The sequence below is a fragment of the Endocarpon pusillum genome, assembly GCF_000464535.1.
Source record: "Endocarpon pusillum Z07020 unplaced genomic scaffold C716229, whole genome shotgun sequence".
NCBI lineage: Eukaryota > Fungi > Ascomycota > Eurotiomycetes > Verrucariales > Verrucariaceae > Endocarpon > Endocarpon pusillum.
Window position 1 is genome coordinate 8,620 of NW_006913567.1, and position 25,836 is coordinate 34,455.

Sequence of the window (25,836 nt, forward strand, 5' to 3'; positions counted from 1 at the left end):
TCTTCTTCTTGACAAATAAAACAGGTGACAAGAAAGAGGAAGATGACAGGCAAATAAATCCTTTACGTAAGTTCTCTATTAGATACTCTCTTATAGCTGCAAGCTCTCGAGTTGACATCTTGTACAGATGCAACGCCTTCATCTCTGGTTCCTTGTTGAAGCGCAGCTTGTGGTCGAACAGACAGTGCTAAGGCAGAGTATCTGCAGCTACTCTCGAAAAGGCGGCTGCTTAATTGCGGAGATACGAAGGAAGATGGCTGAGGATGGACTCAAGATCGTCAGAACGAGGTCTAAGGTCACCGAGAGCATCCTGTTCGTCATCATCAGCTATCTGAACTCGACTGACTTAGCACGAGGCAGGGCGGCCTCGTTTCTGCAGCTCATGATCAATACTATCCAACGTAACTGTCCCTAATATTACACCGTCCTGTTTGCTACTGACACAAAAGGCTGCAGCGCCTACGAGATTTACAGAGATCGTCCTGTTGTCAGTGTCAGCCTCATCTAAATCAGAGTCAGGACTGAGGCTCTTGTCAGCTTCATCAGAGAGAGGCAACTTAAGCTCCGCTTTATGACGTCGATAATGCTGACGCCGTTCTTGCACAGATTTCTGAAATCAAGTCCTAGCCTTGCCGGCATCATCAGAGCTGACTTCAGGGCTGCGACGTCAAATATCCTCCTCAAATAGCCTATCTCTACAAGCGTCGTGCCATTCCTGTACTCGGTGGTCCTCCGGCTAGTATATCTTGTTCCTCTTACAATCCGGCAGAATATCGTGCTTGGCTAGCCATTTGCGGCCTAGAATAACATCGTAAGAGCCAAGGTCAGCGGCCAAGAGCAGGATATTAGTAAGAGTTCGACCGTGGATCCGTGTGGTAGCAAGGAGCAAATTATTAATAGGCCTGCTAGGCTGACCGTCGAATCCAACTAGTAGGATAGCCCTCTCCAAAGGAACAAGAAGGATATCAAGCTGCTAAGGGGCGGCCTAAGCGATCTTCCTGTCGATCAGAATATACGCGTTGGCTCTACTGTCTACCAAAGCACGAAGATGAAGAACCTTGTTATCCGCACCCTTGAGATCGAATGCCATGATGAGAGATGGCCCTCCGACGAGCTGGTCGAGCCTGACGGGTACGCTCTCGTGATAGCCTAAGGCTGCGATTTCGCCTAAGGCATCTCGTTTTCCGACTCCGCAGATTCCTTGTCAGGGCCAGAGGACTCATCTCCGAAGTCAGATTCTGCCTCTTCGATCTTACTAACGTGAAGGTCAGGGCAGTCAGGTTTCACATAGCCAGGCTTGTTGCAGTGGAAACAAGTTACCGTATCATCCTTCTTGAAACCCACGCGCTTCGATTTTGAACCAGTAGCCTGGCCGGGAGAAGGAGTAGGAGAGCGTCGTGGTGGGCCTACTGTCGGGGCTAAAGGGAACGGATACGCCTTACCTGGCGTAGTCCTGGCTTCTGGGCGCCTGGTGTCGGGCCTCGGGCTGTTGGGTCGAGCACGGTTGCAGATTCGCTCTTCTTCTCTCTCTTTTCTACGAATTAGTATAAGCCGGTTCTCTTGCTTCATGACCCAATGAGCTATAGTGCTGGCGTCGTAGAAAGTCCGATCCCCTATCTCGCGAAGGAGTTCGGCAGACATCTTTTCCTGCAGGTCCTTATACTGATCCTGGCTAGACTTGCCGATCTGCGACGCCAAACGCGTAAAGTCGGCCTAGAAAGCGTCAAACAGTCGGTTACCCTGGCGTAAGGCGGCGTAGGCCGCCTTGGCATGTTGTTAGCGTAACGCGTTACTTTCTCTGAAGGCTTGCTTCATAATAGCAAAGATCTCCTCAGGCGTCCGAATAGGGTATGATGACATTAGTTTAAGGCGCTCGCAGATGTGGTCTCTAGCAGGGCCCTTTACAAGGCTAGTAACGAATCTCATAACCTGTGGGTCGTCCTGAGGGAAAGGGCTAACAAGAGAGCGAGTCTTATAAATCTAATCTTCAACCAAGATATCCTTAGGGCCGCTCAGGCCGCTAAAGGTCTTAGGAGTACCCTTGCGGAGATCCTTAATAGCAGGAGGCGGGAGAGAAGTTGACCTAGGGGGCTCTGTGCCGGCTCTCTTGCTTCCTGGCTCATAAGAGCCGGTCTCACAAGGGCGATAATCCTACGCTTGTGTCAGAATAGGCCTCAGAAGAGGCGACAGGAAGAAGGTCAATAACAGGTTTGAGGTACGCTCCACCTTTAGAAGAGGATCTGTAGGAGTAGCCTTCTGTCGCGAGCTGGCCACTGTCTCTGCATATAGGTTGGAATATATAAAAGACATCGAGAAGGCAGGCGCCTAACGCGCAGACGCCTAATGACAGGTTATCTGCTCCGTTAAGTCAGCAATTTTCTCTTGCAGGGCTATATTCTGTTCTTGCAGGGCTGCGTTCTGTTTCTCTAACTCCTGGCCAGCAGTAGCAAGCTACGTAGCGTACTCCGAAATTTGGTGGGCTAAGTCAGCGTTAGTATTTGCCGTTTTCGCTAGCTCTAAGGCGACCCTCTCGGCTGTCTGGTCGATCAGAGCTTATTCCTGCACTCCCTATTGCCGTAGCTCAGCTAGAATAACGTCGATATCAGATTGAAGATTGGCTGGTACAATCACTCTCAGCTGAGCTACTCTGTCAAGGGGATCAGAAAGGTCGAAAGGTAAGATGAGATGAAGGTAGTCGTTCTTAGCAGGAGGAACGGGGTTGTCGGTCCTGGCCAGGCTAGACGAGTCGAAGGCAACTGTATCAAATGCGGTCTAGGGGGCTGCCTCTACGTTCTCGCGTATTAGTGACTAGTTACTAGTTAGTGTCGCTATTATTGATGTGTAGCCCGGCTCTAATTAAGTGTTGCGTAAGTTAAAAGAGGAAAGACGACAGGACCTTAAAGGGTGTCGCAATTATCAAGGTGGGGAAAAGGTTAGTGGCCCCTTTGAACAGGGCAGCTGTCTGACAGCTCTAGAGTATGTCAACCCTATGTTTATACTCTGCCTCAACCACAGAGTCATTATATATATGCGTACAGAGCGCCCTATTCTTTTACTTACTAGGTACGAGGATCCCGCTTATTTGAATTCAGAGGTCCGAATCTCCTTGTCTTCTTTAACCTCGTCAGGGGCGCAGAGGGTATCAGAGAGGCTTACTTTAAACTCGAGTCCGACCTCGAATGTTAACACCGACCCAGAATGAGCTGGCAACAGGTCCAGAGATACAGATCTCTTGCAGTTGATAGTTTAACAACCGTTTCCAGTCAAAGAGCAGTCTTAGGATAATGTCACATGTCACATTAGAAGCAGGCGATAAGTGCGCGAGATCTTCAGCCCATGTTGAGTGCTATCCTAAGACTGGAGAGTCAACGATAAGGGCCCTGGGGTCGCTTCTATATAAGAAGCATGCCCCTTACTGACGTCTAGTGCTAATCAATACCCGGCGCCCTAGCGCTAGCAGGCGACAAGCATGGCAGCCGTGACAGTTATCTACTATTAAATTACATTGTCTTAATTCCTTAATCTGACGCCTTATCTTATTTAGGTAAAACTAATATCTAATGTCTTTTTGATTTTTGAGTTTCTATTTTAGATATAAGACATTCTAGACTTTAGTATTACTAATTAACTTAGTTATTTTGCTAGGCGTAAGACTTTTCGCTTTCCTAAGCTTCTGTAACAATATTTTAAGCTTTGATAACTGGTCTTTAGAGAACAGCTATTATGTAAGATCTGTATCTCTTTTTTGCTTTTCGCTCTAGCCTAAAGATTAGCTGTTGTTAGATACTAGGTTTTCTGATCTAGAGTTATTATCTATATCTAATACTTTTGTCTGTTACACTTTGCTTTCCTTGCTAATATCTGCAATTGTTGCCTATTTTGATTCCTTCTGCTTATTATAGTCTTCTGACTTAGTCGTCTTACCTCGCTTTACTCTCTTGTTCTTTAGTATTATAATGTTTCTTTTATAAATATAATTATAAATTTTTGATTACACTTGTCAAAATATTTATAAAAAGTAAAGCTCTACTTATAGATAAGAAGATAAGGTAAATGTCTTTAAGGTAGAAACTGTGATGGATGGAGTATCTCCTCTGCTATGGCGCAGGAAATACACAGGACCAGCCACGCACTCAGATGGCAGCACTCGGATGGCAGCGCCGATGGCGTATCCACAACGGCACGCGGAACTCTTGCCGTCAAGCTACTATGCCGCCGATAGAGGCATCCGTACGGCACGTGGCTCCCCGTACGAGTACCATGGAACCGGAGATTGATACGACCCCTTTAGGAAAGTACAATCTCCTCCAGAGGGAAGCTACCGCTTCTGGCCCTGCAGATACTCCGTCGGATCCTCTGCGCAGGTTAACTAGTAGCACCCCTTGTGTTCGACGGAGGAGTATATAGAGTAGAGCGCTGGCCGCACTGTAGATAGACTCCTCAGCTTACGTTTTAGCAATCTATGGACTATTGACTTGTTCTAGTTTCGAGCCATTGCAGAAACAACCTCTTTTTAAATATTATAAAAATAGTAAATTTTTCTATTTTCTATCTTATTTTTTGATCTCTTTTCTCTCTCTTTCTCCCCTCTTTCTCTTGTGTCCCTTCCTCTTCTTCCTTTCTAGTTCTATTATTAAAAGGGAGAAGAAGGGGAGGGAAGAGAGAGAAGGGGAGAGGAAGAGAGGGAGGGGAAAAAAGGGGAGAAGAGGGGAGAGGAGGAGACAGGAAGAGGAAAAAGTAAGGGGAGGGGGAATGTTTGGGATGTCACGGCTGCCATGCTTGTCGGCCGCTAACGTCCTATACGGTTGCGTGCAACATACGGTCCCGTGCAACACCAAATTTTTACAACGCAATTTGAGATACAACTTCAAACAGTCATCATTTCGTCACCACAACCAATTCTCTTCGAAACAGGTCCAAATTGAAGCTGAGCATCCTATCTATCTATTGGTACTCATAATGGCTGACAAATATGCTGATTTATCCAGTTCTGAGCGTGTGGATGCAGCCGTTCAATTGCTCCATGAGAATCCTTCATTAAGCCTGCGAAAAGCAGCCACTATCTGCAATATTCATGCCTCCTCTATTTCTCGACGTCAACGAGGTCTTACAAGATCTACGAAGGAAGCTATTCAAGAGCGACAGCTGCTCACACCAGCAGAAGAGGCTATTTTGATCAAATATGCCCTCAAATACAATGATTGGGGTCTTCCACTTCAATTCAAGCATCTTCGTCAATTTACTTTAAATACCTTCGCTTTCGGGAGGCTCCCTTCTCTTCATACTAGCCCTCTCACAACCTATTGACCGTCATCGAGTTTCTGCTACAAAAGAGTTAATTGCAAGACAATGGTTTACTCTATTCCATCGAATTCGTACGGAGCACTCAATTAGGGATGAAGATATCTACAATATGGATGAGAAGGGCTTTATGATGGGGGTAATGCAGAGAACTCACGTTCTTATTCCTATTCAGCAGAAACAAGCATTTGTACGTCAAGACGGTAACAGAGAGTGGATATCTGTTATCGAATGCGTACGAGGAGGCAATGACAGCGAGGCTATTGCCCCATTCATCATCTTAAAGGGCAAACGTCAGCAAGCTGTTTGGTGGGATAGTATCAGGGATCCTGATACAAAGATAGCTACAAGCGAAAAAGGATGGACTGACAATATTCTTGCTATGAACTGGCTAACAGAGCATTTCGATCCTCTAACAAAGCCAATTGATTCGACTGCGAAGCGCCTACTCATTGTTGATGGTGTCACGAATCTCACTGTACGATCGATTTCATCGAATTCAGCAACTTACACAACATTATCTTGCTTATCTTACCTCCTCATACGACTCATTATCTTCAACCATTAGATGTGGCCTGCTTTGGACCTCTTCAACGTTGGTATTCAGCAGAAGTTGAAGCTCACGGTCGATTCAACGGAACGTACGTCGAAAAATCTGACTTTCTACGCTTCTATCAAAGAGCTAGGGCGGCAGCTCTCAATTCAGAGAATATCGATGCAGGATTCAAAGCGACAGGGCTTATTCCGTACGATCCACAGCGCATTTACAACAAAATAGCTCATACACAGCCAGATACCTCTTCTAATTCAGAGATGCGAACGAAGCATCAGAACGAACAGAGCAAGAAATTAGCACTGTACGTCAAATTCAACGATTTATTGAAACGTCAGTTGAAGATGAACCTGGCAAGCGACTTGTGCTCAACAAGATAGAGTCCCTTGACGCCGAAAATGCTATTCTGCTCAAAACCAATGCTGAGCTAGTTGCTAATGCTCGTACGACCAAAAGAGCAAACAAACAGCTATCTACAGAGGGCAGATGTCTATCCAAAAGAACTGCGGAGGAACTCAGGGCACTAGCAGCACAAAAAGAGGCAGAAAAAGAGGCCAAAAAGGCTCAGGCGCTTGAGAAAAAGGCTGCAGCAGCTGCTAGAAAGGCTGAACAGCAGCGAAATAAGGCCTTACGTCAATTAGCAAGAGCTGCTGGGGGGATAGAAGAGAAGAAACGGCTGCCTCCGAGATCCAGGGCAAAATGCAATTATCTGCTATGGATCGAAGAGGATGTATTTGAATAAGGAACTACACCATAGATCCCTATTCTATTTCCTATTTAGGAAGCTTGTATAGCTTCAATAATGTCAATAGTGAGCTGAATTCGCTGTAACAGCGCCGGCGAACGCGAGAACGCAGAGGCAGCTGCCTAGTTCAATACAGCTGTCTTTAACCCATCCAGTCCGGCCAGGATCGACAACCTCACCCTTAATGCCGAGACTGATTATCAAAACCCTATCCTATCCTTCGACCTCTCTAATCCTTTTGCCAGAGTAGCTCAGCTGAGAGTGATTATACTAGCCAATCTTCAATCCGGTATTGACGTCATTCTAGCTGAGCTGCGGCAACAAGGAGTGCAAGAACGAAGCCACCCCAACGTAGAAGGAAGCTAGGACGCAGGAGAAGACTCGGACGCTGTTGGATCCGATAAGAATAGGGGTAGCTGCCATAAAGGACATCGAGAATCTCAACGTTATAGCAGAAGTTGTTAGGGAGAACCGGGAGAGCTGACAGAATCAGGCGAGGATAACCTGCGCACACGCTTACTTTGCTAAATCCACTCGCAAACGACTATAGCACACCTAGGTCAGGCAAAAACGCGTGCTTTAGTGGCCAGGCTATATTGGTAGCCTTATTAGAGTAGCAATATAGTATATTATATTATTAACTGCTATAAATGCTATTAATCCCACAAGCTGCGTAATAAGACACCTGGCCTTTTATATTCTTTACCTGTCCCTCTTTGACTATAGAACGACCTCTTAATAGATTTCTACATACCTGGTATTGTTAGTAATAAATGTGACGCCGTCTTTGTAGTGATAGATTAGTTAAGTAAGAGACATATTTGCCTACTGACAAAGAAAATAGTTACTACAACTATTGCAGCTAACCTCTTCTATAAATATATATAGCGATTTAAAGGATGCCTAAAGACTATCACTAGCAACAGGGGACTGTAGTTTATTAGCGCCTTTCTTAATAAGCTATCTTGCCTCTATTGTGTTAAGCCTAAGCTGTCAACATTAGCACATTCTTAGATAGACAGCCAAACAGAAATTATCAATCAGATCGTTAATACAAGGCTCCAGCTATTTGTGAACTACTTTCAAGACGACTAAGCTTATCTTTTACCGGCACTAGATGCTATAGGGTCAGCTCTAGTTCACGAATCCACAGGACTGACACCTCACATGATTAAGTACAGCCAAGAACCCCGTCTGGATTTCGACTAGACACAGATGAGTAACGGCTCACGCCAGAATACGCAAGAAAGAGCTACTTGAGAGCAGGCAAGGGAGAGCAGGCAAGGAAGCACTTACGTCGTATTGACAAGGCAGTGAGCTGGGCTAGAATGAATATGACCTTAGCTTAGGCTTAGCATACTTGTCAAGCTAACAAGAAACGCTGCTCACCTGATTTCCACCTAGGAGACTTTGTATTCGTCACTAAGAAGCTGTAGAGAACAGATAGACCCTCCGACAAGCTGGACTATCCTGTCGCAGGCCCCTTCCGTATTTTAGAAATGGTAGGCCACTCCTACAAGCTAGAGCTCCCGTCCTCCTATCGTATCTTGCTGTTATTACATGCAGATCGGCTACGTAAGGCAGATAACAATCCTCTCCCTGGCCAGGTTCCTACTTCGCCTCCTGTAGTTGAAGTCGACGGAGATCTCGAGTAAGAGGTTAAGAAGATTCTGTCATCAAGAATTAGTAGAGGTTGACTAGAGTACAAAATACAATGGCAAGGATAGGACCCCGACGATACATAGTACACTACTGGCAACCTGCGAAACGCTCCTCTGGCATTACAAGCTTACCACAACGCGTACCTACAGGAAGCTAGTCTACTCAAGCGACTCAGCACTAGCTTGACAGCGCCCTAAGAGACAAGCCACTCTCAGAGCATCCGGACGACAATAAAGCAACCACACAAAGAACTCGGAAAACAAGACGACGTACGTTGTAATGCCGTCGGTCTCGTGATGCTATTGTTGTGCTGTTGCTCTGCTGCTGTTCTGCTGTTGTTTTCTCATCAGACATGAGGACATGTCGAGCCTTCTAGAGGGGGGGGAGTAATGTCATAGCTGTTATGCTTATCAGCCGCTAGCGCTAGGGCCGCTGGGTATTAATTGGAATTGATTAGCACTACGCGTTAATAAAGGGCATGCTAGCTATATAGGAGCGACCCTAGTGCCATCCTCGTCGGCTCTGCAGTCTTAGGATAGCACTCAACATGGGCTGAAGATCTCACGCACTCGTCGCCTGCTTCCAACGTGACACGTGACATGGGATAAGAGAAGATACAGAAAGGTTTTTTGACTAGTGTAGGCAGGCACTGTGGGCGAGGAGCTTTAATCTGCAGGAATAAGAAGGGTAAGGGTAAGACAGGTGGATAAGAGACAAATTTATCTGCTTTTACTTTAACAAATAAAATAATAAATTATAATATAAAAGTGTTATAGAGGGACCTGAACATCTACTTTTAATTAATCAAAATTTTAAAATCTGCTAATCTCCTAATTATCTTAAAGCCTAAAATATATAATTTAAAGTCTTGTATATATGCTTAATATTGTTATATAAATTTGTGATTGCTAGCTTAATCAGGTCTGCTATGTTTAAGGCTCTGTAGTCGTACTTATGCTCACCTTGGTCTAGGTCTATAGCTATTATTACTAATAGTGTCTTAATAAGGCTTATTATTAGTGTAGAAGCTCTGACTACGTCAGTAACTTTAAATTCTTTGCTAGACTTACAAGTCTTATTTATTATTAGCACTGCTACGTCTACTACTTCATCAGCCCCTGCTCCTACAATAGCGCCCTAAATAGTATCTAGTGCAAGATTAATCTTCCCTCTAGTACCTTTAATAACCGGAAGAGACACTAAGACTATTAATACAGGGCTTAAGACCCAGAGTCATAGCGAAAACTGGGTTAGTTTATATATAGTAACCTTGGCTGTGGCATTATTTACTCAAACAGGTTCTTCAGTAAAGGTAACCCATTATGTTGAAGTTAGTCCTTTTAGAAAGCTGTTTTTCTTACCTAATCAAGTCAATACAGAAGTCAGAGATACTATTGAATTCAGATTTCGCTCTTTTAACCACACATTAATACAGTTAAGCCTTGAAGAGCTATACATTTCTAGTAGTCAATTTGACTCTGGTTTTCGACAATTTAATCCCTCTGATAGCCCGTTCAAGACTCTCTTATTCAGCGTAAATAATCCAGATCCTCAATATTTCTTCTGTCACCAAGAGATCCCCACAAACTATTATCGAAAAGGAATAGTGTTTGCAATCAATCCAGGAGAGAGCATGCAAAAGTTTTTGGAGAATGTCGAGACATCAGCAACTAATTCTGCTGTTCCTTTACAAGGCTTTTCGTCTGCACTCTGGCTGAACACCACGAACGGTGCATTGGCTACACCAGTTGTAATGCGATCTATTGAACCGCAGCCAAGCACCGGAAAAGCTTGTCGCATCAATCTCGACTTGATCAGGCAGCCCATTTTGGCTTTTTTGATTCTGTGTATGGCTCGTAGTTTTTAAAGACTGAAGACTATTTAGGGATGAGTAACAATTGTGTAAGGGTCATCAGCGCTTAGCTCTGGTCTATACTTAGTCTAGCAAGTTAATCATCCGCAGTCATGTAACTAATAGCTGGTCTACAGATTAGTTAGTTTAGAAACAAGTTATTTATACAGAACTCGTCTTACTTTAGATCCCCCTTTAGCTACAGCGTTATGCAATCTAGAGTCAGGCTAGTAAGCTAGAGAATAATGTATGTTACCCTCGTAGGATACTTTGTTCTCTCTCAAAATGCACAGAGGTTACAGAAACAAAGATATGATAAAAAGGGGCATTGCGCATACGGACTAACAACAGCGATTTCTACAGTTATTCTTCTAATTCGCTCTCTATTTCATGGACCCCTGTAGTATTTATTCTCTGGTTAGAAAGGAGCCCTACTACCTTAATCGCCCTTATTATACAAGTTGCATTACAACTATTAGGTCAACTAATAATCATCTAATGCCATGATAAAGCTGTTTGAAACCGAAGTTCCATTGCCTATTCATACTCGATCACCCTTTCATAGTCAATTTCCTTGACATATCTATCCCTGAACCCTTCGCGCTCGGGAAGAGGATCGAAATCAAGTAGTTCAAGATGGACATCTTTATTAACGTACTTCGGCATCACCTCTTTCAACTGGTCACGAACTTGTGTTCCCGCTGCCACTGCGTTATCATTAGCCCACTTTTCTTTCGACAGATCACTAATTAGCTCACCCAAAATTAGCGTGCGGCCGACTTTCAGATCCATTTCTGTATCCATGACCCGAGGCACACAACATTTGCCATATATGCCTTTACCCCGTTTGCCGAAGTATTTGAGTGTCCCTGGCTACTTGCTGGCTTCGGTCACATACAGTGAAAAGTGCAGCATCTGGTTGGTGTAAGCCTGAGTCGTCATCAGACGCAAAATATTACAGACCTTCGCCTCATCAGCTTCTAGCATTTCGTTCATCCAATTTGTGACCCAAACCTCATCGCCTTCATCAGGTGAGATAGAATTCCTAGAAGTGTGAAAGAGTACTCACTTTCCCTGCTTACTTCCTAGATCAATAATATTTAACGCGCTGATATCCGATTCTTTTTGTGATCATCTATAGTCCCCTTGATAAATGGTATCAGCGCAGTGATACTGATGCCATTTGCGAAGAGCAGTATCGTGTCATAGTTTGACGTCTTGACCGTTTTACCATACGGACCATCAACAGCCATTTACAGCGGCTGATTCTGATTAGATCTATGCAAAAGTTGACTAGTAAATCCATATTAGGGGCTAACCAGAAGATAGATTGTGACAGCGCAGCCGCCCACATTTCCGTCCTCATCCCACCAAGCGATTAAGAATGGATGGCTTTCAAAGAGCGATCGAAGTAAGATTGACAAACACCGAAGGTAGATAAAGTCACCCGGCTGTACTTTTCTTGGGCGTGAGAGTTCAAGCTGTATCAAGACCGCACCGCTTCGCTCGACCGCAGTTGCTTTCACCAAAGTCCGCTTCCTGGCGATATTTTAGTATAATATTCTCGCAAAACGTAGCATGTCAGATACGGCGAAGATCCCGGTACTAATCAAAAGTAGGATGCGTTCAACATGTTGCTGTTTGCTGATGTAGTACCATATACTGTAAACTGCTAGAATAGGGAGGTATCTATAGATCCAAAGAAATATCTTATAGGCTAACCAGCGTACAAGAGGGGTCGCAGCTACAGCAACAGTGATTATTGAGCAGCCTGCCTGTTGTGTGTTAGTCTCGTCCTTACTAGGGTTAGCGTTCCTTATAATTATACTGTAGTGGTCTTTTAGCTCCGGCAGCCTTACTCTATTAGTTCTCAAAAGGAGTATAACGTGGGAGATTAGCTAAGCCGAAACCATGAGCCCTAAGGTGTTGTACAGATACTGGAACGTGCGAAGTGAAAGACCAATAATATTAGCAGCGAAGCTCAGACGATTACCCGCCATAAGTGGAATAAAATGTAAGATAGCGAGGGATCCAGCCCTTGAGGCTGCTTCATTTAAGCTTCGGACTCGAAATACATTGACCACAAGAGTACCACCCCAGTAGAGTAGTTGGGCTACAACGTCACCTCTTGAAACTGGCGGTGTAAAACGAGTCCTACGCACTATGGTCGGCCAGACTAAATGCTTGAAGACCTTTCGGACAAGCCACGACCGTGATAAAGTGGACGAAAGCCTCGTCACGTGTAGTAGGAAAAGCATGACGAATGCCCCTCCGACGATGATAGTGTGGATGATAAATGGATTCATCTTTGAGAGAATAGAGAGTTCTGGTCTTACAAGTTATGATGAGCGGTTCTTCTTAGGTATTTAAGAGCAGATGTTAATCAAGAGTGACTATAGAACAACCCTTTGTCTTTTTTTAGAAGCAGGGTGTGAAAAGGAATTAATCGATTTAGAGAAAAGGGTGTAGAAAGGAAAGAGAGGGGTATAGTTTTATAATACGCGCTTATCTAATTTGAAGTTGTCACTAAATATGGCAAGCGCTTAATTAAAATTATCTAATACTTATTTAATATAAGTAAATAGACTAGAGTAAACTATATTGTAAAGGTTCAATTTTCTTGTCTAAGTATATATAGATAGCCCTTTTCTTGTTCCTTCTCTATTATACTTCACACTTTAAGCAAATCATAGACCCTTTACTGTATACGTGTTAAAGAAGAATTTAGCAACTCATTATAATAATAAAATCTAGAATTCAAAAGTCAGGAGATACAAACAGAACCTTAAAGGAGAAATTTTATCAACAAAGACTTACTGCTGCTAAAAAACTGTTGGAGATGAGCTTTATATGCAACGCTGACTCTATATTAATCATCAAACGCAATAGGAAATACTATATCTATACAACAGACTCTAATGATGAGAAATAGGCTACTTTTATCAAGGAAATAGTAAGAAGACCGTGCCATTCTAAGAACAAGCCTTAACAGTTTCAATAAGACAAAAGTTATCCTCTGCCTTATGACCTATGCCTACCGAATTTCACTAACAAGTCTAGAAAGAAATGCTAAACAATCATTAATACTACCCGCTGCACACCTCTAATTCTGCCATTATTAGAGATGTCACCAGTCGAAGTCCGCGATTGTAGCTAAGACTAGCATTTGACCACTTGCAGGAAGAGATATGTACTAGAGTTGCAAGATGTATTAGACTAGCTTGAGACAGAGTTATTTCTGAGTGTAAGAGTAATAACATTCTCTAATAGAAAGAATTTGCCTTCGTTCTCGGCTGTGCTTTGTGGCTTGGACGATGACACGACTAGCCTATTCGATCATGGCGTGTGTGGCGCCAAATCCTTAGCCCCTGCGTATCACGTGATGTGCATATGCTACTCCGCATAGTAGATTTGCCTCTCATCCTTCTGTTTATTCACTTCATAATGCAACTCACAATTAGTTCATATGCTTATTAATATAAAGCAATGCTCTAAGTTGTCATTGATTATACACTTGAGACAGGAAAGCCAAGTTATTATAAAACACTTCAAGAGCACACCTCTGCCCATGTAGTAGGCAAATCTGAATCGTCTCTACCACCTGCAGCCAAGGTCGCAGACGAGGCACTCGCCTTCGAAACTGCGGATGAATTACTGCCCCTAACGCTCGACTAACCGATCTCGCTGCGCTGACTTGTCTTCCGACCTTCGCTACACCTATTCCACCAATCTTTCAGCCGCCTCTATCAAGCTCCTGACAACGTAGTAATGAGGCTACCTTTGACTACTTTGTGTTGTTGTACCTAAATAAATATACACATTGTTATCAGACGTTATAGTCTAGATTAGGAAGCCTATTAGCATAAAAGATTTTAAGAAGGGCCTTTAAGAACGAACAGATTAGTTCTATTAATAGAGTCTAAAAGAAATAAATATTACTAAGTTTTCGGGGTAAGCTTTACTTTTGGAGTTGCAGAACGACTTTCAGAAATAGTAAGAGAACACTTTTATAGTCTGTCTTAATTCCTTCTATCTTGCTCAAGCAATATTTATAGAATTGCTGCACGCAATGTATCTGAAACCCCGCCTTTAAATTCACACCCTCGCATATTAATTTTCCGCACCCTTAGCTATAATTCATCCCTCTTCCTTCTCTTTTCTTTCTCTCTTTCTTTTCTACCTGGCTTTCCTCTCTATTTTATTCTTATCACCCCTTCTTCTTTCCTTCTTTCTTACTCTTTGACTCCTCCTTTCTACTTAAGCCGCGCCCCTTTTTATGTTCTTTCATATTGAATCCCCCTCTCCTCTTCCCTTTCTCTTCCTTTTCTAAACTACTACATTCTCTCCTAGAGTACTATATAATCCTATCTTTATTTTCTTATCTTAGATATAATTAACAAGTATAAAGACTTTATCATGTTTACTATTAATATAAAAGCTTTAGACAGCTCTCTTAACAGCTTTCTTATTACCTAAGTATATAATTATTACAGAACTTGATTAATTCTCTATAGAATGTCTTATTTATTCGCTAGACCCTAGCAAGGTGTAACTTTAAGGGGACCTCTCTTAGAAACTATAACTAAGCTTCTAAAGTCTCCTAATAAGTATTACAGCCCTAAGCAAGTTTCTCAAGAATACTAAGCTTATCAAGTCTCTCTTTGCCTAATCATAGAAGAGAACCTGAACATAGACTTTCTTAGTCCGGGCCATCCAGAACAAGTCGAAATCCTACCTAAGCTATTCAGCCCAATACATATATCAGAAAATAATAATTTCATTGATCTTATAAAGGATATACCATGTACATCCTACTATCCCGACTTGGACAAACTGACCTTAACCCTTAAACGCACCACGGAGGAAACATATACTCCTAGTCCTGTGAAACGGGTAAAACAAGTCGCTAATCTGGAGGAGCTCGTGTATAACAATAAGTACAGAGGCGACAACAAGCAGCTAAGCGACATTGAGATTATCAAGATGCAGATGACAGCAATTACTGCTCTTCAAAGAGAGAATAGAAAACTGCTGAATCTCTTTTATAGCCAAGCACAGAGAAGAATAAGGTTCTTGAGTAAGGTGGTAAAGGCTAAAGGGCTCTAAATGCAGACACAGGGAGAATTTCTAAAGAATATGGCCTAGGCTGAGCTTGATTAAGAGTAAGAAAAGGTCTATCTATTCTCTTAGCAGACGGTGCAAGAACGATTTGCGATTTGTATTTTTTGATCAGAGTTAGTCGCTGTACTTGTGTTATCTACAGAGCCAGAAGAATCAAAGTTGTTTCTAAGTCTTAACTTCACGTAATTATAGAAAATCAGGATATCAAAAAAATAGTAAACTTTAATTTCTCTTCTCGCTATTTATAAGCGGAAGTCATTTAGAAAGTTGAATAGTAGTCGGAGGCAATATCAGGCCATCTAGAATAAGTGTTGAAGAGGTACGTTAAAAATTTTAAGGTATAAAGTGCTTTATATAAAAGACAGAGATTATAAAATAATATTGCTACAGGTTTCCTCAACAGAACGCTATACATAGGAATGAAACAGTCGCAGTAAGCTATGTAAAGATCATAAGGGCCAACAAAGATAGCCACTTTCATAGTATCCTTATTCAGCAATAATCTCTACAGAGTTGCTTATAGTGCTTGCAGCAATGCATATCTTATAAAGGAGTTCAGAACGCCGCGGGGAAAGATTCAAAAAATCATACTGCGAGTCTTAATACACCCACTAAGCAAGGTTGGTATCACATACCTGAAGAAGGTCTGTAGAAGCGTCTGTTCGTGTCCGTTTAATGAAATCTATTACAGATGATGGTTGCGGACTTAAGCGCAGCATGGTGGTAAGCAGTTGCCCTAGAGACTGTATATCTCGTTGCACGTCCTGTTCATGAGGGCGCTGACCGTAACTGGTCAGCATAGAATACCCTACGTTGGCTGACTTTCTGTTAGCTGATCTTCATGACTTGGATTAGGTTCTTAGAAGATACTACCAAGCTTGACTTCTCCAACTTTTGACAAGAGGACATCCCGTGTTGTTATAGTGCCATAACAGATTCTGAGGTCATTATGTAGATATGCTAGTGCTTCTGTTATCCTGAGACAAATAGTCGCAATGTCATTGATTTCTAGGTTGTCTTTAGGCGATGACAAGAGATCGATCAGATGAATAGTTATGTCATCATAAAAAAAGAAGTAAGACCCTTTATGATAGTACGCCGCAACAAATCGGATGATGTTCGCATGAATGGTTGGACGGAGACGACTAAGCGAGTCTTTGCCAAATCCTTTGACTTCCTTTACGGCGAAAATCTTCTTGGGGTAATCTCTGTTATACGCAAGAGTAGCTGGACCTGCTTGATTAACTTTCATGAACTTCTTGTATTTTGTCTATGGATTCTTGTCAAAGACATTTAGACGCATAGGGGGTTTGGACCTTGTTTGTGATAAAGAGCTAATTTGAGTCGGATATTAGCTATCAGAGCTGAACGGGATAGACTGTTAATCAAGAGCTTTAGAGGTTCTTTCTGAAGGCGTAGCTATATATTCTAGTCCTAGAAATAAGGTTGTTTGATTTTTTATACTTATGGTCCTCTAATACAATGTAAGAAGTAATAATAAATCTAAAAGAAGGTTAAGTAAAAGCTAAGATATTTTAAATATAGATGTTAGTAATTATTAATTAGGGGCAAATAAAGTAGGAGGGTTAGGATAAGAAAATGCTAAAAAGAAGTGATTAGGTTTGAAGAAGAGAGAGGGTAAAAAATAATGAGTGAGGTGTAAAAATAGTTATAGATTATTAAATTTAAAATTAGCATAAGTATAAGAGGGACGGAAATTATTTTTGTATTTATTACAATATAAATCCACTACTTATAGTACTTTAATAAGCTGTATTGTATGCTTTAATCTACTTTAGTATTATTACTTCTAATTTTAGCCTATTCAAAAGTCAATTATTATAGAACGTTAAGTTTATTTTTCAACTAATACAAAACTTTAAACGCACCCTTAGGAGATCACACCTCTAGACAACTGGATCTTACAGAAAGGAGGCACGACTTCAACTATCAAGAGGCTTCCGAGTCGTGTTTGTCAAGGAAAAATAAGACAGACTACCGACCAGGCTCGGATCAACGAACTCACGTGGGAGAATTCCTATCTCAGGGCAGAGGTAGCGCAGCGGGAAGAAATAGCTATTGCCTTCGGTGGATTTCAAGCAAAGACTGTGGAGGCATTCGATATCCTGTGCAGAGCCTTACATGACCTGTGTAATAAGATGGAGAAATCAGACAAGACAAAGGCAGAATATTAGGGATTTAGTCTTGATGAACCCCTATGCGAAGATGTTCTCTAGAGCTGTCGTTTATAATAAAGCATTTTATTCGTAAGACGAGAAAATACTCTACCTTACAACTCTAGATTCTGGGACATAAGATAATAAGGACACAAACGTAAGAATTTTACGTTTACACCTGCATATTGTTAGATCCAAAAATCGTGAGTAAAAGAAGCTAAAGAAGCAAGTTGTGAAATTAAGGCATTAGGAATAGGGAGATACTGCTCTATCTTTTCAGTGTGAATAGTTGTTAGAGGGGCTGTTTGTTGTGGCTGGGTTTCACATTTTATGGCGCAAACCTGGTATTTCTGATCCCTATTGATTAAGGCATTACGGTAATTAAAAGTGGCTTGTATAACTAGCTTTACCTCAACTTTAGGTTGCGGTCCTGTAATATGGAGCTTATATAACGTGTGACCTCTAAAATATGTGGGCTTAGCGTTTATCTTCTGACCAGAGGATTATAAACCTAATTGTCTTATGCCAAGACTGTGTAGTTTACATAGTCACTAGTTGTCAGCGTGGCTTTAGCAGCGTTCTATAGGCCATAGTAGACTATAGTTCTTCGAGTGTCTCTTAAATAGGCTGTGTCATGTTCCTATATATACGCCTCTGCGATCCTCTAGGTTAAAAGGCTAAAATTTGTCCCTAGAGGCATCCTAATATCTGACTCGTTATCTGTAACAGTCTTCCTTAATTACTGCCGCCTGTAATATAAATTGCTATAAAGAGACGAGCCATTTATTCCTACCTACTTATAACTGCGCTTATTTAAGTCTTACAGCAAATACGCATAGTAATACGTCTCATAAAAGATAAAGGGCATAGAACTTTGAGTCTGGTAGAGCAGCATAATGAAAACATCCCTTACTATGCTATACTTTCGCACACTTAGGGAGCGGATGGTAAGGAGGTCACTTTTAAGGACTTAATAGAAGGTACTGGCAAGAACAAGGCTGGCTACAAGAAGATAGAATTTTGCAGAGATCAAGCTGCCCGCGACAGTCTACAGTTCTTCTGGGTTGACACCTGCTACATTGATAAATCAAGCAGCGCTGAACTTAGTAAGGCCATCAACTCGATGTTTCGCTAGTATAAAAATGCGGACAAATGCTACGTGTATCTATCTAACGTCTCAACATCTGGGCATGTTACTAATATACCGTCATCACTGACTACATAGGAAGCGGCTTTTCAGAAAAGCAGATGGTTTAGCCGAGGCTGAATATTGCAAGAGCTAATTACTCTAGCATCAGTCGAATTTTTTTTATCAGAGGGCGACTGGCTAGACAGTAAGAGATTATTAGAACAGCGCATCTATAAAATAACAGGGATCGCTATTAAGGCTTTGTGTGAAGGGCCTCTGACAAGGTTTGAGGTTGAGGAGCGATTTTCTTAAGCGAAGCATCGCGAAACGAAGCGTTAAGAAGATAAAGCATATTCTCTCTTAGGCATCTTTAATATTGATATGTCGCTTTGCTACAGAGAAGGAAGAGCAAAGGCAATTAAGCGGTTACAAAGGAAGATTAACAAATCTTTGAATTGCAAGTGACGTTTCACGTTCTTACTAATAATGCTAACGCCGCTCCGTCCAGCTCCTCTTGAACAACTCAAGACTCCAGCTTCGCCATTGTCAACAGTGCCTTTCTGTCGCGACGTCAATTTTGTCGACTGTAGGATGTTACATGATTCTAGGACTCTGCTAGAACATATTAAGCAACGGTGTAGAGCCGCAGCGTCAAGAGTCGCACTCGTAGGGATTAGTAGGGCGGGGTAAGCTGATCCCTCTCCGTCAGATATTATCTACTAATAAGCCTGTAGTAAGTCCCAGCTTAGTATCAAATACTGCCATCGCCTCTGTAAACGGTCTCCTAAGACGTAGGTATTCTGGATCTATATAAGTAATGCGGATCGAATCAAGTAGGGATACCGTGAGATAGCAGAGCTGGTAAAGATTCCCAGTCACAAAGATCCGAAAGAGAATATATTTGAGTTAGTGGCAAGATGACTCCAGGACGAGTCAAATAGAACGTGGATGCTAGTACTAGACAACTTAGATGATGACGCTGTCATTTTAATTCCTCAAGCGGCCGCATCAAAGGCACAGGTCGGTGACAGAGAGGATCAGCTCAGGCGACCATTGTTCGCATATCTTCTACAAAGCTAGAACAAGGCAATTCTGATCACGACACGGACGAGAAGCGTGGCAACAAAGCATATCGAATCACGGGACGTGATTGTGGTTGATTTAATGACTGACATGGACGCGATAACGCTCCTAAAGAAGAAGTTAGACGTGCTCGCTAATGATAAAGATCTACAAGAGCTAATGTACACACTAGAATATATATCGCTAGCGGTCGTGCAGGCAACTACGTACATCTAGCAAAAAGGAGCGAGTTATAGCGTACAGCAATATATTAAAACATTTTAACGGAACGAGAAACAGAAGACAAGTCTTCTAAACTATGAGGCGGGCTATCTTCAGCGAGACGTGAAAGCAAAGAACTCTATTATCATTATATAGCAGATATCGTTTGATGATATCCGGGAGAAGTGGCTATTGTTAGCCAACCTACTCTTATTAATAAGCTATTTCGACCAGCAAGGAATCCCTAAGGAAGTATTAAGAGTCCTATCACAAGAAGAAGTGATCCGGGATTCGATAAAGCAGAAAGAAGACAATGTTAAAGACGACAAGAAGAACAAGAATAAGGACATTAAAGCTAGTAGTACATCTGAGGCGAGTAATAACATGTTTAAAGAGGCTGTGGACCGACTACAAAGCTACTCTTTCGTATCTCTTAGAAAGGATGAGACATTCGAAATGCATGGACTGGTACAGCTAGTGATGCGAAAGTGGCTCGTAATGCACAGAGAGGATGAGAAATGGAAGGCACAGTTTATTAGGAAGCTGAACGCGGTGCTTCCAAACGGCAATCACGAGAACTGGGCCAGATGCGAGATGCTTTTCCCACACGCAAAGTCAGCCGAGAGGCAGCAACTAATGGATGACAGGTCGGTACGAGAATGGGCCCAGATATTACGGAAGGCGGGATCGTATGCTTGGGCCAGGGGAGATTACCATGAAGCCGAGAGAATATGTGAGAAGTCGATTAGAGCGTTAGGAAAATTACTTGGTAGAGAGGATGTAGAGACGTCATATAGCTTAGGGATGCTGGCGTCGACATTTTGGAATCAAGGGCGATGGAAGGAGGCCGAAGAGCTAGACGTGCAAGTGATGGAGACGAGAAAGAGAGTGTTGGGGCAGGAGCATCCTTCTACGCTGATCAGCATGGGCAACCTGGCGTCGACATTTTGGAATCAAGGGCGATGGAAGGAGGCCGAAGAGCTAGACGTGCAAGTGATGGAGACGAGAAAGAGAGTGTTGGGGCAGGAGCATCCTTCTACGCTGATCAGTATAGGCAACCTGGCCTTGACATACAACAATCAAGGGCAATGGAAGGAGGCTGAAGAACTGTTTGTGCAAGTGATGGAGACGAGTTTGAGGGTGCTGGGGCAGGAGCATCCAGATACGCTGGCCAGCATGGGCAACCTGGCGTCGACATACAGTAATCAAGGGCGATGGAAGGAGGCCGAAGAGCTAGAGGTGCAAGTGATAGAGACGAGTAAGAGGGTGTTGGGACAGGAGCATCCAGACACGCTGACCGGCATGAATAGTCTGGCGTTGACATACAAGAATCAAGGGCGATGGAAGGAGGCCGAAGAGCTAGTGGTGGAAGTGATGGAGACGAGAAACAGGGTGCTGGGGCAGGAGCATCCAGACACGCTAAACATTATGAACAATCTTGCAATTACCATGAAGGAGCAAGGCAGAAAAGGGGAGGCCATTAAACTCATGGCGGAGTGTGTCCAACTACAAAAACGGGTCCTACCTACTGAGCATCCTGACGCTCTTTCTTCTGCTTTAACCTTAGCTAAGTGGAAAAGTGTCAGGTTATTAGGTACACATTAAAGCGCAGTTTGGCAAATTTGGGCAAATATCTAAGTTTAGATAATCCCGACAGTAATATTACAGCCGACTAGAGACTGCCTCAATTGCTGGCTGGAGAGCATTAATAAGGCCTTCATGAGCCTCTATCAAGTTTATCCTAGCCCGACCAGAGATGATCGGACATTTAAAGCGCCATACTACCAAGGTGATAGAGCCCTTATTAGGACAGATAAAGATGCAACCCCTTCCCACAACAGAGTAATTTTTGGCCGGAGGAGGCTTAGAGGCGAGAGAATTGATGAAGAAATATCTAGCAAGGCTTTTCATGTCGGAGAACGTGGCCAGCGTCGAGTGTGGTCTGTTGGCTCTCGAGGTACCTCGACTCTTTTTCGCTCAGGGGTACATTTCGGCGTGCGGGGATGCACTTTACGTCTCTTTTCTCAAAGCAGAGGAGACCTTTCATAGGAGCCTATCTATTCCGTGGTCGGCGAGACCATACTGAGAGCTTGGCCGAGCCGCTTATGCTCTGGAAGCGAGCTGTGCTTTGTCGAGGTGTATTTCTCATGCCGAGAAGAGAAGCTAGAGCCTACTGCTGGGACAGCCTATGAATCACCCAAAAAAAAGACTCTTTAACCTTCTCCCGGGAGATCTGAGGTCCTGGAAAATTTAAAGTCTCAGGAGAAAATCTCTCAGGAAGTACAAACTCCCAGGATGTCTGAGCGGAATGTCTCGGTGGCGGTACATTCAGAGCGGTACATTCGGCGAGCGGTATTCTACATTCGGCGTTTGGAATTCCTTGGGCTCTTGGCGTGACTCCACAGTAGTAATTTGTATGCAGCATTCCTGCCCTAATCCCACATACTGCCATTCCTCTGATACTGTTTATTTGAGCTTGCTCTTGCTTCCCAAGTAGATATTGAGATAGATATCCTTGGTGTTGTGAATTATCGTCATAGCCACCACCACTGTCTGGACTGCTCATCCTCACTGCCCTGCTCATCTTCGTGGCGAGGTTGAATCTCGCGTTAGAGCCTTTCCCCCGTCATATCTAGTTGAGCCTACCAATGGTGAGGTCGTTGACAATGTAGACCTCTGTCAGGAGCGTCTGCAGGCGTATGCTTTTGCTCAGGGCTTTGCGATCGTACGCAAGAGTGGTAGTATGAAGCAGGCTCGTCCACGCTTCTATTTCTATTGTATTCACCACGGAGTTTCGGCAGATAATTGGAGACATCTGGAGGAGCATGTTGAGAGGAATAAGGAGAACGAGATAACTAGTCAACGTAAGCGAGATGGAACAACTATCAATGCAAGGAACTGTCCTTATCATATCTATCTTGCTTTTAAGCAGATAGATAAGCGTGGATCTGGCGAATTCGGCCTTGTACTAGGTGTCAAAAACAACACTCATAGCCATGCTATAACGGTGAATCCGTTGATATATTCAGAGCACAAAAAGACGCTTCTAGAGTATTAGACTGTTCTAGAGTTAGGTAGGTCTCTGCGGTCAGCTTATATCTCATATTTTATAGCTCGGAGAGTACTTAAACAAACTGGATTTCCGCTTGATCGAAAGAGTTACTATAATCTTCGTCATCGAACGCTTTCTGCTGAGAAAGATGAGTTTGCTGGCCTTGTTGTTGCTTTTAAGGATGCTGGTTTCGTTTTTGATTATCGTATAGAGGAGGAAATTAAAAATGACAAGGTTATTAATACTCAGTTACAGTAAATATGATTCGCTCATCCTGATCAAATTCGATATACTCAACGCTTTATAGCAGATTGGACTCTCTTTATTGATGATACATTTAATACAAATGCTCGAAATCTAGTTCTTCTTGTTATGGCTAGTATAATCAATTGTAATAAGATCTTTGTTGCTGCTTTATCGTTCGCTCGTTTAGAATCAAAGATGTCATTCGATTTCATCTTCTCAAGCCTCAAACAACACTTTTTCTATCATCCGATCCCTCTATCTCGTTTGATACTTAGCGACTAAGCAGCTGGTATGACAGCATCACTTCCTACAGCCCTTCCGAACGCAATTCTGCAGTACTGTGATTGACACGCTGTAGAGAACGTTATAAAGCGTCTTGCAGATCATGAATACAAGAAAGAGGCTCGAGAGAAGCTGAGAGATGCCCTATGGCGTTTCATCAAGAGTCGTACGCAGGAAGAGCTTGCAGAGCACCGGCAAGAGCTACATTCCAAGCTGAAATCGGACGAAATCAACTATCTTAATGAGTATTGGGGCCCTCGAGAAACCTCCTTTCTACGTATCTATACTCGTACGTATCCGAACTTGGGCAGCCACTCAAATCAACGCTCCGAGAGTATTCATCCTGTTACTACAAGAATTCTCAATAAGAATCTGAGCACGGAGGAGACTACACGTCGGTTAGAAGAGACTATCAAGACGAAATTTCGAGAGTTGAATGAGATAGAGACTTTTATAGAGAGCAGGTTACCTCGGACGCTTGATTTACAAGCATTTCAATGGCTTGTAGATATAGTTACATTTCAAGCTATTAAACGACTGTCTTTTGAGTGGCAAGCAATAAAGTTAGGATGTCAAGATGGCTCATTAGAGACTGAATTAACCCCTTGTAATAGCTATGAGCTATTACTTCGATTCGGCCTTCCTTGTAAGTACTATCTTCGTCAAGTCTGTCTTAATGGCTCATCTATACCACGTTCTCTACTTCATTCGCGTTGGTGGTTACAAGATGAGTCAATCAAAATCACTAATTGGACGTCAATCTACCAAGTTACTAGCCTACCTTTGTCCCCTTCTCGAAATTCGATCTCTCAGAACTCTTATACCTCTCTTAAGAGAAATGAGATGACAGGACTTGGCCTACAAGTCATAAAGACGCGAGATAATCTCACAGGGTACGCTCGTCAACGATACGAAAATGCAGCTACTCGAGCGCAACTAGAACTTATTGAATTCGCTCAAGAACTTGACGCTGATGATCTCCACGTTCGAATGCCAGATATCGTCAAGAAAGCAGGATGGAATAGGCAGAAGAAGAGTCATGATAGGGCTTATAAGCGACTTATAACGGGAACTGAGGCAGCAGAACGTGACGCCAATGATAGAGAGCAGATAGCTGCACGAGAGGCGCGTCAGCGCGAAAGAGAGGCCTATGCGCTCACTTTTGGCCGAGAGCCTATTCCGCTGGCCCTATCTCCTCCTTCTGCGCCTGAGATAGCCCCCAGGGATACCCTTGAGGAAGAGGAGGAGGAGGAGGAGGAGGACCCTTTTATACTCCCGCCGTCGACGGCGCCAGCGATGATACAAGTATCAAGGGCTGGCCGCAAGAGAGCCCCTACTATGAAGGCATTAGAGACTGAAAAGGCGCCAAAACGAGGCAGGGGCAGAGGCAGTGGTAGAGGCAGTGGCAAGGGCAAGAACAAGGGCAAGGGTAGAGAAGTCAGAGAGGCTCAGAGAGAGCTATCTTTGTAACACCACGTTCTCTATATCAAGTTCCTAATTAGGAAGTAACAGCAACATCAATATCATGCAGGACATCATATAGGAACTTCACTTCATTCATGTAGTTCTGATGGGCAAGTTCCGGAATGCCTTCGGAACGGTGCATTCGCAGCGGTGCATTCGGCAACGGTGCATTCGGCGTTTGGGTCTTGGTGTAGAGCCTATTCATATCGCCAACTGGGTACCAAAATATCGTACTTTCGCCCTACCGATATCCCCCTCACGAAATTTTGCTTCTTACTCATACCTTGCAAGCATTATCTTGCACAGCCGTTTGAAGATGGCGCCCCTATCCCTCGATCCTTAATACACCCTCGTTGGTGGATTAATGGTGAGCCTATTCGTATCACCAATTGGGTACCAACATACCGTTCTTTCGCCCTACCGATATCCCCCCCACGAAATTCTGCCTCTTACTCATACCACTCTTACATCTCTCCTAATAGGAATCAGATTACAGGGCTTAGTCTGCAAGTTCTTGAGGCTAGAGAGACTCTTACTGGCTATGCTCGTGCGCGTTACGATCGAGCAGCTACAAACGCACAACAGGGTCTTGTTCAGTTTGCTAAGGAGCTTCAGGAGGATGATCTTAATACTCGAATGCCCGATACTATTAAGAGGCCAGGATGGAATAGGCAGTTTCCTCGCTATCCCTATCACCACCACCACCACCACAATTCGTCAGTCCTCCCCAACTCCTGGAGATGAAGAAGAAGACGAAAAAGAGGAGGAAGAAGAAGCTATAGATGAGGATTTTATACTACCTCCTTCAACGGCGCCAGCAGCGATGACGCAATCAAGAGCTGGCCGTAAGAGAGCCCCTACAATGAAGGCGTTAGAGGCCGAAAAGGCGCCAAAACGGGGTACAGGGCAGGGCAAGAGCAGGGGTAGGGGCAGAGCAGGCAGAGGGGCAAGGGGATAAAGCTATTTCT

General features: G+C 43.2%; 3 protein-coding genes across 3 annotated transcripts; 2 read left to right on the forward strand and 1 right to left on the reverse strand.

Annotated features, from left to right (window-relative positions):
• Nucleotides 1-1,167: 1,167 nt before the first annotated feature.
• EPUS_01358 (uncharacterized protein) lies at nt 1,168-1,641 on the reverse strand (the record flags this gene model as incomplete). The annotated part of the gene is made up of 1 exon (XM_007788301.1): nt 1,168-1,641. The coding sequence occupies one exon, from the start codon at nt 1,639-1,641 to the stop codon at nt 1,168-1,170; it is 474 nt and encodes a 157-aa protein (XP_007786491.1).
• Nucleotides 1,642-20,208: 18,567 nt separating this feature from the next.
• EPUS_01359 (uncharacterized protein) lies at nt 20,209-21,429 on the forward strand (the record flags this gene model as incomplete). Its single annotated transcript, XM_007788302.1, has 1 exon — nt 20,209-21,429. One exon carries the CDS (start codon nt 20,209-20,211, stop codon nt 21,427-21,429), a length of 1,221 nt encoding a protein of 406 aa, XP_007786492.1.
• Nucleotides 21,430-24,247: 2,818 nt separating this feature from the next.
• Nucleotides 24,248-24,874, forward strand: EPUS_01360 (uncharacterized protein; the record flags this gene model as incomplete). The annotated part of the gene is made up of 1 exon (XM_007788303.1): nt 24,248-24,874. One exon carries the CDS (start codon nt 24,248-24,250, stop codon nt 24,872-24,874), a length of 627 nt encoding a protein of 208 aa, XP_007786493.1.
• Between the last annotated feature and the right edge of the window lie 962 nt (nt 24,875-25,836).